The following is a 12,654-nucleotide window of genomic DNA, read 5'->3' on the forward strand; positions in this document are numbered from 1 at the left end:
AAGATAAGAATATCCTAAGGGAACAGGCCAAACTTGGTGAAAGTGTGGAAGATAGCTTTTAAAAGAGAATATCTGTCTGAACACTGTTTGCATTTGAACGCAGTAGTAGTGCAAGTGGCAGCCCTGTTTTAAATCAGAGATGTCCTTGAGGACAAGGGATCTGTTTGCATGTTTTTCACCTGCAGCTTTTAAATCCATCTTGTACTTTCAGGATTTTTTGGTAGCATATTTGGACTGGTGGGTGTGTACATTTATGATGGAGAACAGCTGTCAAAGAATGGATTTTTTCAAGGATACAATAAACTTACTTGGGTAGTTGTTGTTCTACAGGTGAGATACCTTATATCACATTGTTTGTATGTGGTTTTGTGTGTGTGTGGAAGTGCTTGGGACTTACTCTTCTGTAAATGACTGGGGAAACTAATGGGGGTTAATGAAACTACTGAGAATTCTACAGTCAAAAGTCTGATCTATCACTATTAGAATGAATCTCTAAATAAAAAACATGGAAAAATATATAGCAGGTATATAGCTTGTGCAGTATTAAAGCATGTAAGTGTTAATTCTTTTGCAATGCTTATGAAAAAAAAGAAAAAGAAAAAAAAGAAAAAATTAAACCAAAAGAAAAATAAAACAAAACAAAAATTTGAAAAATAAAAAAGGTGAAAAATAAAACAAAATAAAAATTAAAAAATAAAAATAAAATATAAAAAGAACTAAGCATTTTTAAAAAATTAAAAAATAAAACATTTTTTCTTAAAAAGAAAACAATTTTTTTTTTTAAATCCTCTTGTGGCTAGAAATATGTAGTAGAAACATTTCCCTTAATTTAATGATGAGAATAACATCACAGTGTTCTTCAACGGGGAAAGAAGAACTTCTCTGATACTTATGTTCAGCAGTGCATAACCATGGCATAAAATAGATTTGATGCTCCTAAAACATAGACAAAAGCTTTTCCTGAAGTAAAGCAGGTCGTTAAAACAGCTGCTGTGAGTGAAATTCTCAGGTTGCAAATCCAAGCCTTAATCTTTTTTTCAGGCGCTTGGAGGACTGGTGATTGCTGCTGTGATAAAATACGCAGACAACATTTTAAAGGGCTTTGCAACTTCTCTCTCTATTATACTGTCAACATTGATCTCCTATTTCTGGCTGCAAGATTTTGTCCCTACAAGGTAAGAATTATTTTCCATGTATTCTTAAAAAAAAAAAAAAAAAAAAGTTGAAAACCTAATGCTTAGCAGATATAACTGCAGAAACAAGTTAAAATAAAACAGGCAGTCCAAGCCATGCTTTTGCAACCTTTAGATACAAACTGCATGTAAAAGTTTTGTTTCATAACATATCACAACCAAAACTTATTTCATTGTAGTTGGCAAGATTGAATTTATTGTAAGACACAGCTCCCTCCAGGTCAGGAATAACCGAATATCAACGCTTGGCTTTTGACAAGCCACCCTTTTGCAGGGTCTGTGGTTTAGTTCACAGTCCTTTCGTTCCCTCCTTACCCAATCTCCCTTGGTTTGCTGAGCTCCTGCTTTGCTTTTATGCTCTAGTCCTGTCCTCCAGTTCTGATGCTTTGCCTTGCGCTGCCGTTGGCCGTGCCTTTGCTGAGAGCAGCCAGCAGGGGGCAGGCTGCTTCACAGCAAAAGCGCTGCCTTTGGCTGTGCTCTTTCAGGCAGCCTGCCCCCTGCTGGCTGCTCTCCGCCAAGGCACGGCCAGCGGCTTGCCTCTCTTTTCTCTTCGGCCTCTACAAGAACAGGTTCTTCCACAAGTCATCTCCTTGCCAGAGGAGTTATGACTAAAACAGTGACCGTGATTTTTTTTGTGCTGGTTTTCATCCATTCTCAAAACAGTCTCTAAACCAGATAATTGTGATCACAGGATGATAAAGTTTGGAAGGGATCTCTGGAGATCTCCCACACCAAACCCCCTGCCAGAGCAGGACCAGAGAATCTAGTGCAAGTTGCACAGGGACACATTCAGACAGGGTTGGAAAGGCTCCAGAGAAGGAGACTCCACAGCCTCTCTGGGGAGCATGTTCTACTGCTCTATCACCATTACAGTGAAGAAGTTCTCATGTTGAGGCAGAACTTTCTTGTGCTGCAGTTCTCCATGCGTTGCCCTTTGTCCTGTGCCAGGGCACAAGTGAGCAGAGGCTGTCCCTGTCCTTTCCTTCCTGACCCTCAGCTCTCAGGTATTAATAGACATTGCTCAGATGCCCTCTCAGCCTTCTCCTCTGCAAACTAAGCAGCCCCAGAGCTCTCAGCCTTTCCTCATCAGGCAGTGCTGCAGTCCCTTCAGCATCCTTTTAGCCCTTCCTTGGACTCTATCCAGTAAACGTCTGTCCCTCTTGTTGAACTGGGGAGCCCAGAACTGAATGCAACACAGCAACTAGTTCACCAAAGGCACCCAGAAGCCCTAAAGCAGAGCTTTTTACCATATTTATTAGTGAAAAGGAGAGAAATATCCTTGCTATGTGCTTCTAGGCCTGATAGACTCTGTCCTGATGTTTTCTGAATCAGATGGTAGTAGCTCTGTGCACTGCAGATTGTGTGAGTAGGCTCCAGAATATTGCTCCTTTTGGCAGTGGATGATCCTATGTGGAGTGCAGAATACTGCAATGTTCAGATATATTAATATGAATTTGGCTAGTAATTGACCTGCACTTCCCAGATATGCTACACATAGTATAAAGTACTTTTAACAGTACTTACAACTTTTGTACCTAAGGCAAGGAAACATGGTTTTATCTAAAAGTAGTATTTGCAGTATTAGGAGGAGTTTACTTAAACATTGGGGGGAAAAAAAAAGGAGAACAACTATTTAGGCTTAAAAAGTGGAAAACATTGAGTTTAAATTCTAAGTGGCCTATTTTTGCACTCTTCAAACAAATGTAGACAGTGGTTTAAGAACTTCTGCATGCTTAAATGGAAAATTAATAAGTAACTTAGCAGCTTCTGCAAACATGGTCAAAATGGAAACAGAGGTAAATAATTAAATGAGCTGGAGCCAGCCAGCAGCATGTAAAACTTCAAGCTGCTTCATCTCAATTAATAAACCCCTGCTAACTTGAGTTAATAAAATTTAACCTTTAGTACCTTGCTTATGCCAGCTGATTTTCCTTAAACTGAAAGTGTGTAATTGTTTCTGTTACTTCAACAAACATTTTGATTGGGATAATGGATGTAAAATACTTCAGATTGCTCGTGTCACAATAGATCACATCCAGAATAAGCTAACTGAAGGATTATTATATCATCTGTAAATCATAGAATGGTCATAGAATGGGCTGGGCTGGAAGGGACCTCTGAAGGTCATCCAGTCCAACACCTCCCGCAGTCAGCAGGGGCATCCTCAGCTAGATCAGGCTGCCCAGAGCCTCACTTTGGATATATCCAGAGATGAAGCCCCAACCACCTCCCCAGGCAACCTGTTCCAATGTTCCACCACCATGGTGCACTCATGGTACAGAACTTGTTCCTAACATCCAATCTGAATCATCTCTGCTCTAGTTTGAAGCCACTGTCCTTGTCCTGTCACTGCAGGCCTTTGTAAACAATCTCTCTCCATCATTCATGCAGGCCTCCTTCAGGTACTGGCAGGCTGCTATTAGGTCATAGAAGAGTGTAACATTTCCTCTTATGTCATAGGTCTCCCCAGAGCCTTCTCTTCTCCAGGCTGAACACCTTCAGCTCCCTCAGCCTGCCCTCACAGCAGAGGTGCTCCAACCACCTGATCACTTTCATGGCCTCCTCTGGACCTAGGCTCCATCAGGTCTGTGTCCTCCCTGTATTGAGGGGTCCAGACACAGTACTCCAGATGAGGTCTCACCAGAGCAAAGTGGCAGAATCCCCTTTCTGTATCTGCTGGCAACACATCATTTGATGCAGCCCAGACTGCCATTAGCCTTCTGGGCTGCCGGCAAACACTGTCTGCTTATGCCCAGCTTCCCCCAGGCACCCCTAAGTCCTTTTCCTCAAGGTTGCTTTTTATGACCTCCTCCCCACAACCTGGATTGACAGTCAGGATTGTTCTGGCCCAGATGAAGGACCCAGCACTTGCTTTTGTTGAACCTCATGAGGCTCACCTGGGCCCAGCTCTCCATCTTGTCCAGGTCCCTCTGAATGACAACACTCTGGATGCCACAGCTTCTTCTAGGGTTTGGTCCAGTATATCCAATGTCCAGTACTGTCATGTCTTCATGACAAGGTTCTTTTCTAAGATGGGTACAGTTAGCTTTAGTTATTTTGTTTCAGGCCTGTAACTACCGAAAGAACTTGAAAGGCCCCGATGTCACAATACAGAAGGTGCCTTTGGTATCTTTTTCTTGCATAAATCTTTATGTATCTGCCAAAAAAATAGGTCCTGCTCACTCGCAAACTAATTCTTGAGCAGCAGCAAGATTGACTTAACTTTTGTACTTCAAAGCAAGCACAACTCCAGCAATGTGTTGTACATAAGATGCTAAAAGCATCTGGGTAACCACAGGAGTTGCACAGCTTTACCTTCTGCTTGTATGTTGCACAGAGCTTTAGGTGAAAAAAAACCAAAAAAGATTGCTACAATTAATTTTGGCAGTTGTTCCTTGAACCTCTATCATTTTAGTTTTCAGAGTATGTCAGTATGAAGATATATTACTTTGTGCGTGTCAGTTGATTGTTTGGATTTTTGCCTGCATCCTTCCATAATGGAGAGGTGGTCCCAGGCCAACCTCACAAAATTCAACAAAGCCAAGTATAAGGTCCTGCACCTGGGTGGGTGCAATCCCTAGCATGAATCCAGCCTACATGGTGAATGGCTGAGAGCAGCCCTGAAGAAAACGCCCTGGGGGTCTGGGTTGATGAAAAGCTCAACATGAGCCAGCAGTGTGAGAGCAGCCCAGACAGCAACTGTGTGCTGGGCTGCAGCAAGAGCAGTGTGGCCAGCAGGGCAAGGGAGGGGATTCTGCCCCTTTACTCTGCTCTCCTCAGACCTCACCTGGAGTCCTGGGTGCAGTTCTGAGAGACCCCAGCACAAGAAGGACATGGAACTGTTGGAGCAAGTCCAGAGGAGGCCATGAAGATGCTCAGAGGGCTGCAGCAGCTCTGCAGTGAGGTCAGGCTACAAGAGTTGGGGCTCTGCATCCTGGAGAAGAGAAGGCTTCCAGGAGACCTTGGAGTGGCCTTCCAGTATCTGAAGGAGTCTACAGGAGGGATGGGGAGGGACTATTTCCAAGGTCTTGTAATGACAGGATGAGGAGGAATGGGTTTAACCTGGCAGAGAGGAGATTTAAACTGGATGTTAGGAAGAAGTTCTTTACAGTGATGGTGAGACACTGGCACAGGTTGCCCAGGGAGACTGTAGCTGCTCTTTCCCTGGAGGGGAAAGCTAGGTTGGATGAGGCCTTGAGCAACCTGCTCTAGTGTGAGGTGTCTCTGCATATGACAGGGGGTTGGAACTGGATGAGTTTTGAGGTCCCTTCCAACCTAAAGCATTCTGTGATTCTATGATAATAAATCTATTCAATGTATTATTTTCTCCAGAAGAACAAATATTATTTATTTTAATGTGTTCCCACAGGGAAAAGAAGGCCTTTCTTTTGATTGCATTAACTAAATCAAACTATCTTTCTCTGTTTTGTTTCCCCTTCATCCCTCTTCTATTCAGTGTCTTTTTCTTCGGAGCCATCCTTGTCATAGCAGCTACTTTTCTGTATGGTTATGATCCTAAACCCGCAGGAATCCCCATCAAGGCATAGCAGACTTCTCGTCAACCTGCTTCTCAAGATCATGCCCTAGGGGCTTTGTTGACAATGGCACGTGGAGAGCCTCATTGTGCACCCCGAGGAAAGGATTGCTGTCCTGAATCTGTTGAAGAAACGCGTACAAGTAGTTTTGAACAACTGGAGGGATGAAAGGTGTGTGGCCATACTGTCTGTAACTGACTAGAGAGAGACAAAAACAAACAACAAAAACACAGCAGGCGAGAGAATGCCCAGTGCAACTTGCTGATAAAAACTTGAAAGGAACAAAAAGTTTCCAACAAACTGCGGTTAGGAATTGTTTACAGCTTGCCTGAGATTGAATCAAAAGCATTTACTGTCCTGACTGCTGCAGAAATCTGTCCTATGCACTCTCTGAAAGAACACCTGGCAGCGTTGTCAGATTGTATGCTTTCTGCAATTGACTCTGTTTAATTGTAGCCAATATGGGTTTAATTGTTTGTCTATTTAATTGTGAGATCACCTGAATACACATGATCGTTCTGAAGAGGGGTTTCTGATTGGGTGTTACTTATTAAAACTGTGAAGGTGAAAGTAAATACTGAAAGATACTTTCATGAGATTAAGTATTTTTATATTTTTAGAAGACTGATTTTAATAACAGAGATCTGTTATTAAAAAATATTGGAATCTTGTTGCTTTGGTAAAACTGTTGTAAGAATGTTAACATTCTCACCCAGGTAGACAGGGGAAGAAATTAAGAGTTGGAGCTGGAAATCAGCCTTCATCAGAATATCCTTTAGTGTTCCAACACAGGGTGGTGAGACACTGAACAGGTTTGCCCAGGGAGGTGGTGGAAGCCCCATCCCTGGATATTTTTAAGGCCAGGCTGGATGTGGTAGTCTGATCTAGTGTGGAACTGGGTGATCGTTGAGGTCCCTTCCAGCCCTGACAAGTCTGTGGTTCTATAGCTGATGAAATCACTCTGTGAGCATAGACCAGAGGTTACTGCATTCACCTGGCAAGAGAGTGGGGTGATGCTGGGGTGCTTGCTCAGATGTAATGTTCATATTTAATGATTCAAAAAGAAAAGGAAAATCACCCTTTTGGTAGAACCTTTGAAGTTGTTTTTATGCTTTAAATGTCATCTATGGATTTTTTTTTAACCACAAAACAAAAACAATGAAAGATTTTTACGGCATTATTGTCTGTAGCAACTCCATCTGGAGCTATTATGGTATGTCACCCGTATACTGTATTTTACTAGTGTTTTTTTAAACAACTTTTGTTTACTCGTGCACCCTCTGAGTTTTTTTCAGTACAATTCTATGTAATGGCTTCTTTAGATTTTTTTTTTTTAATCATTATTTTTTTTTTCTGGGAGTCCTTGAGCCAACAGACTGAAATGGGTTCTCTGGAGCTATGGAGTCTAGGAGTGGAATTACTCTAAGAGGAAATTTAATGAAAAAGTAATTAATTGTGCAATAGGTAAATATAAAAGCATGCTCATCTTCTATTTCAAACTCCCAGAAAACCTTTACAAAGATCTCTACATGCAATTAGAACTCAGATCAATTAGAGTGTTGTGAACACTTTACTTGCTGAAGTGTCTGTCTATAGCCAGAAACACAAAACAAAAGGCAGAACTAATAAACAACCCCCCCATAAAATGGCTGTCTTAAATACCTCTGCTTTTCAGGACTTGAAATTGCTGGGAGAGTGACTTCTCACCCAAGTGACATGTGTAAAGGTGTACATGGATGCAAAAATAGATCAGCAGTCACTTACCTGTAGCATGGCAAGTGGTAAAAGCTTGACTGTTTTTATTTCCCCCCCTCCTAGTGTTCTTTTTCACTGCTGTCTTGTGCTCATTAACACATTGTAGAGAGAAGGTGCTTTAAAATATTTACCAAAAGACCTTATCCTCTCTTTCCACATTTCAGTGGTGGATTGACATGGTGATTCTGAAAGTGTGCTTTAAAATATCTCACTGGGTTACTGTAAGTGGGAAAGGAAAAATTACACTTGCATGAGCTGAGTGGGGAAAAAGAAAGTATTCTCCTTCTGCTGGCTGTGACTTGCGTTATCAACTTTCTGTTTGTCTGTCGTATCAGAGCAAGCCATGAAAGACATTTCAGAGTTAAACCAAGGGCTTGCTAAGCTTTGTGACCTGTGAATCTCTCACGGCATGTGGCAATTGCAGCAGCTCTGCTACTGCTCATAGTGGTCAAAAAGATCTCGTATCACGCTAAATTGGCATTCTGTGTTAATGTTAACATTTTCACCTGGAACATTCAGCGTGGCAAAACCAAGAGGAGATGGCCTGTAGTCATTTTGCCCCTGAAATGAAACAGGAGGTGAGAGGTGTGTGGAGCAGTGGCTCCCAGCATTGCTTGGTGCAGAGTGGGAGTTGCGTGACTGAAATGGTCTGAGACATGTTGGTAGTCCTATCTGCACTGGAGTTTGGTCTGCATGGTAGTACTTTAACTCCATGAACCACAGCAGTGGAAAGGTTCAGGTGGTACAATTGCTGACTTCACTGAGGGACTTCAGAAGGCGCAAGCAGCAGGATGAAGACACTTTAAAAACAGTTACATAGGAAATAATCAGCGCATTGCTGGAGTTCCCTTACCTATAACCCAGGTTTAATACCTCAGGTTCCCCTGTCCATATTTGTCAGTAAGCATCAGTTTAAGGGAAAGAAAACAGGAATCTGTACACTTTTTTTGCTTGAATAGGATGTCACACAGCTTTAGAAAACAGTCTGCTGTACTAAGGACTAGTTACTGCTGTCTGTGGATCAATGTCTCTCCCATGTTTTCCACTGGCAGCTCCATTAGTTTTTTCCAGTAGAGGGATAGATCTTTTTGTACAACTTGTTGCTGTCAAAGGAAATAGGAATCTGCATTTTTAGCTGTCTTTCCCTAGCCCCTTTAAGCCTAAGGAAAAGCTCTTGTCTGAGACCTTTCAGGTCAGGCAAAGGGAAGAGGACAGCAATCTGTCCCTTGAGAACAGAAAGGATTTCTGTAACCTTTGCAACACAACAGCATATGCACATTTTCTCACAGAGATACTTTAGTGGACTGTAGAATTAAAAGAAAAAGAAAATGCAGTTTTAAGTCTAAAAATCAACTAACCAAAGAAACATTGGGAAGTATGGCACAGTGTGCTTTGAGTTTCCCCTAAAAGCAATCTGTAGTTTAAACTTCCAAATTTCCCCTCTCTTTCTGACCTACTTTTCTGACTCATGGACGATGGAATCTTCAGTTGTATATTTTTAGGAGGCTAACCTATACTTAGCAGAATTTTATTTAAATATTTATAAAGTTATAGCTAAGTATTTATTTGCAGTAACTTGAATTACATGATGATGATTGTTTTGTTATTAAGACTTGCCTAATGGGAGCACAAGTATTTACTGAGTCAGTAAATTGGGTATTTGGCAGTTTTGTTCGAGGATCTCTGGGATACATGGTGGATGGTCAAATAACAATGAACTTAGAACTACCTTCAAAGCTAAATAAATCATTGGTTCAGTAGTGAAAAATCTTGAGCATAATAAACCAAGCAAAGATAATCTTTGCTTTATGTTGCATTTCTGTGCTGTCCACAAGTACCCAATAATATATGTTTTTCTTTTTCTCAAAGAATTCAGATCATTTTTTGTATTCCAGTCAAATTGGTTTAGACATCCCCAACCTGCTCTAGTTGAGGATGTCCCTTCTGACTGCAAGGGGGGTTGGGCTAGATGACTTTTGGAGGTCCCTTCCATCTCAGCCCATTCTTTGATGCTGTGACTCTGTAAGAAAACTTTTTGTTTGCTTTAATAAATGGTAAATTAATATTTTAGAGTCAACTCCTGCAAGATAGCATCTCGGGTTTTTTACTGTAGCTTTTTAGAAACGATTGTTTTTCTTTTAAAAAAAAAGGAACAAAACCCCAACTTATTTTGGTAGCATAAGTTTGTCTTCGTTACTTGTTCAGTCCTTTCATGGAATTTTGGAAGTCTGCCATTGTTTTGTGTTCCTCACTTCTTTTTGTGGCTGTAATTCCTAAGATTGTAATGAATTCTGTCAAGTTATTTTCAGACTGATAAATTAAATGTGGCCTTCCTTCTGGGTTTCATTGTCAGTAACTTCCATGTTTTAATAGATTTCTTTGCTGGCTGCACATTCTGCTGTAGTTAAGCAGTCATCTTTTTTCAGAGTTGAAGTTGTTGCTCTTTTTTTTTTTCTCCTGCTGACAGTGTTTCCTGCTGGATGTTGTGAATGAGGAATATGATCCATTGTTTTCTTCTCTGAAATCCACATTTTGTACAAATAGGATATTAAAAAGCATTCAGAGTTCTGAATAGCAATGTTTATGTAGAACATGGTATTACACACTGTATCATTACCATTGGTGCTCAGTAATTGCACTTCACTCCAAGAAGTGTTCCTTTGCCTTTTGTTTCCATTGTTCTTTTTGGTTTTAATGCTGATTATTTTCCACAGAAAGTTACTAAAGAGTTCTTCTCTTTCCAGGTAAGCTCATTATATGTGTTTAAATAGCTAGAACTAAAATATTTTTACTGGAAAAATGAAGGGGGAAATGCAACAAAATAAGTGGGGTTCATTAGATTGTATTTTCTGCTCCAGTTACTGTGAACCCAAATTCCTGATAAGTTGAATTTGTAGCCTGCTCTAATTATTTTCTGTTAGCTGAATTTATAACTCATTTTCAGAAGCAAAAAAAAAAGTATGTGTTCCAAGGTGCCATCCAGTGCTCATTCATGAATGTCTGCTGTGCATTGGCATCCAAGACTAGACCGTGACATTTTTAACTCTTGCCTTCCACCGTCCATCATCATTCTCACAGTAATTAGCCATATTCTTTTCATTAGCAATTTGTAGCTTAGTAAGAATTGCTTATATGCTAAGCACCTGCTGGAGCCTGTCCAGAGAAGGGCCACAAGGATGATGGGAGGGATGAAGCTCCTCTCCTGTGAGGACAGGCTGAGAGAGTTGGGGTTGTTCAGTTTGGAGAAGAGAAGGCTCCCAGGAGACCTTCTTGTGGACTTCCAGTACCTTTCTTCCAGTACAAGAAAGCTGGGGAAGGACTTTTTAGGGTGTCAGGTAGTGATAGGACTGGGAAGAATGGATCCAAGCTAGAGGAGGGCAGATTTAGATTAGACGTTGGGAGGAAGGTCTTCAGCATGAGGGTGGTGAGACTGGAACAGGTTCCCCAGGTCAGTGTTGGAAGCCTCATCCTTGGGTGTTTTTAAAGACAGGTTGGAAGGGCCTCTGGCTAACCTGATCTAGTGTGAGTTGTCCCTGCCCATGGCAGGGGAGTTGGAACTGGGTGATCCTTGAGGTCTCTTCCAACCTGGGCGGCTCTGTCATTCATATGCTTGCATTTGCTGCCACGAGTAACACTTTCCTAGATGTTTATAAAGCTTGTCTTTATTGTCAGTTATATTTTAAATTATTTTAAAGATGAGACCAAATAGAAATAAACTGTAGCAACATTTTTAAGGTAGTCTAAAGATTTTGTTTGTTGATATTTTTGCACGATCATACTGGACACAGTTCTAATCTATGTCATTTCCAGCTAGTCTGGAAAAAGGTTCATTTTTCTGGTGTAACACTGATGAGCCAGAGAATGCATTTCACATGACCTAATATATTATTTCTTTTAAATCCATATTGAGGTAAAATGCTGCATTTTGGGGTTTGGTTTTTTTTCTTCTGTATGTATAGATAATGTCACCATGTTAATAAACTGTTTTAAACCAAGCACTGGCTTTATTAGGAACATGATGTAGAACTGAGAACTCTGTAACTGGAGAGGCTTGTCTTATATGCATATTGGAGCAGGAATAAACCAATGTTTTAATTAATGTTTGTTATTTCACTCTCTCTATATATACACACACTTTTTTTTAATAGAGAAAGACTATTGTAAGATATGTTAATGGTATCTTATAACATACAGCTTACTGAACTTTGCCAGACTTGGAATTTTGACTAAGACAAGCTTATTTGTGACCACTGCATTGTGACTTCAGGTGAACTGCATCTGAGCAGTGCCCCTGAGGCTTGCTGCTTTCTCACTGTTGTGGTCTGAAAACACTCATCTCCTTCCTCAGAACTGCAGTTCCTCAGCTGGAGGTGGGAAAGAGCATCTGGGTATCAGGTACCAAGTTATAGCATCATGTACCATTTTAAAACGCTGTCATCCTCTATAGAAGGGTTCTGTCACAAGTTAGCAGGAGGCAGCTGGTGACTCAGTTGCTCCTCTACCACCACCTTCCCATGTTAAATATTTAATTTTGATAGAGGAATGTACAATACCCTCTAGAATACAGCATGTGTTGTGTTGATCCATTGGTTCATGTTGCAGTTTAGAAGCTGAGGTTCTCTATAGCTATAATTCACAACCTATCAAAGCCCTGAACAGAGCTCACAGAGGCATTGCTATGGATGGTGGATGATGTGTTTCCCTGGCCTGTCCAGAGGCAGATATAATAAAGTCATGTAATTTCACCAGCTATACACCAGTAATTTTCAGGACTCTTCATTCCTCTCAGTACCTTTTGTCCATTTCCTTCTGGTTTTAGTGATCCCAGACAGCATGATTTAATCTGATTTAAACAGGTATTAGGGGACACAAATTAATTATTTGTGAAACAGCCAAAGGAGCATAGCTGGTGCAGAGTACTGGGCTGCAGGGGACAGTGTTCCTCAGGTTTGGCCTACAAGTGGCCTTAACTGAGACCACTGAAACCATCACCTGTCTGTCCTTCAGAAGCAAGGGTTTCCCTTGGGGATATAAGCACTCCATCCATTTTCAGTCTGCTTCCACAAAGATAGTAACATCTTCTGCAGCTAGTGGCTAGAGTTCTGCATTTACTTTTATGTACAAGTTTGGACACTGTGGGTGTTTAGATGTAACAGACAATTTTTGTTTCT

General features: G+C 41.0%; 1 protein-coding gene across 1 annotated transcript in view; it reads left to right on the forward strand.

Moving 5' to 3' along the window:
• Nucleotides 1-11,582, forward strand: part of SLC35A3 (solute carrier family 35 member A3) — a 35,930-nt gene extending 24,348 nt beyond the window's left edge. The window contains exons 6-8 of the mRNA XM_064147367.1: nucleotides 212-330; nucleotides 1,042-1,175; nucleotides 5,650-11,582. Coding sequence (XP_064003437.1) covers nucleotides 212-330; nucleotides 1,042-1,175; nucleotides 5,650-5,740 — 344 coding nt within the window. The 3' untranslated portion in view covers nucleotides 5,741-11,582. The remainder of the gene's footprint in view (nucleotides 1-211; nucleotides 331-1,041; nucleotides 1,176-5,649) is intronic.
• Nucleotides 11,583-12,654: the final 1,072 nt, after the last annotated feature.

The sequence above is a fragment of the Pogoniulus pusillus genome, chromosome 8 (genome assembly GCF_015220805.1).
Source record: "Pogoniulus pusillus isolate bPogPus1 chromosome 8, bPogPus1.pri, whole genome shotgun sequence".
Taxonomy (NCBI): Eukaryota; Metazoa; Chordata; class Aves; order Piciformes; family Lybiidae; genus Pogoniulus; species Pogoniulus pusillus.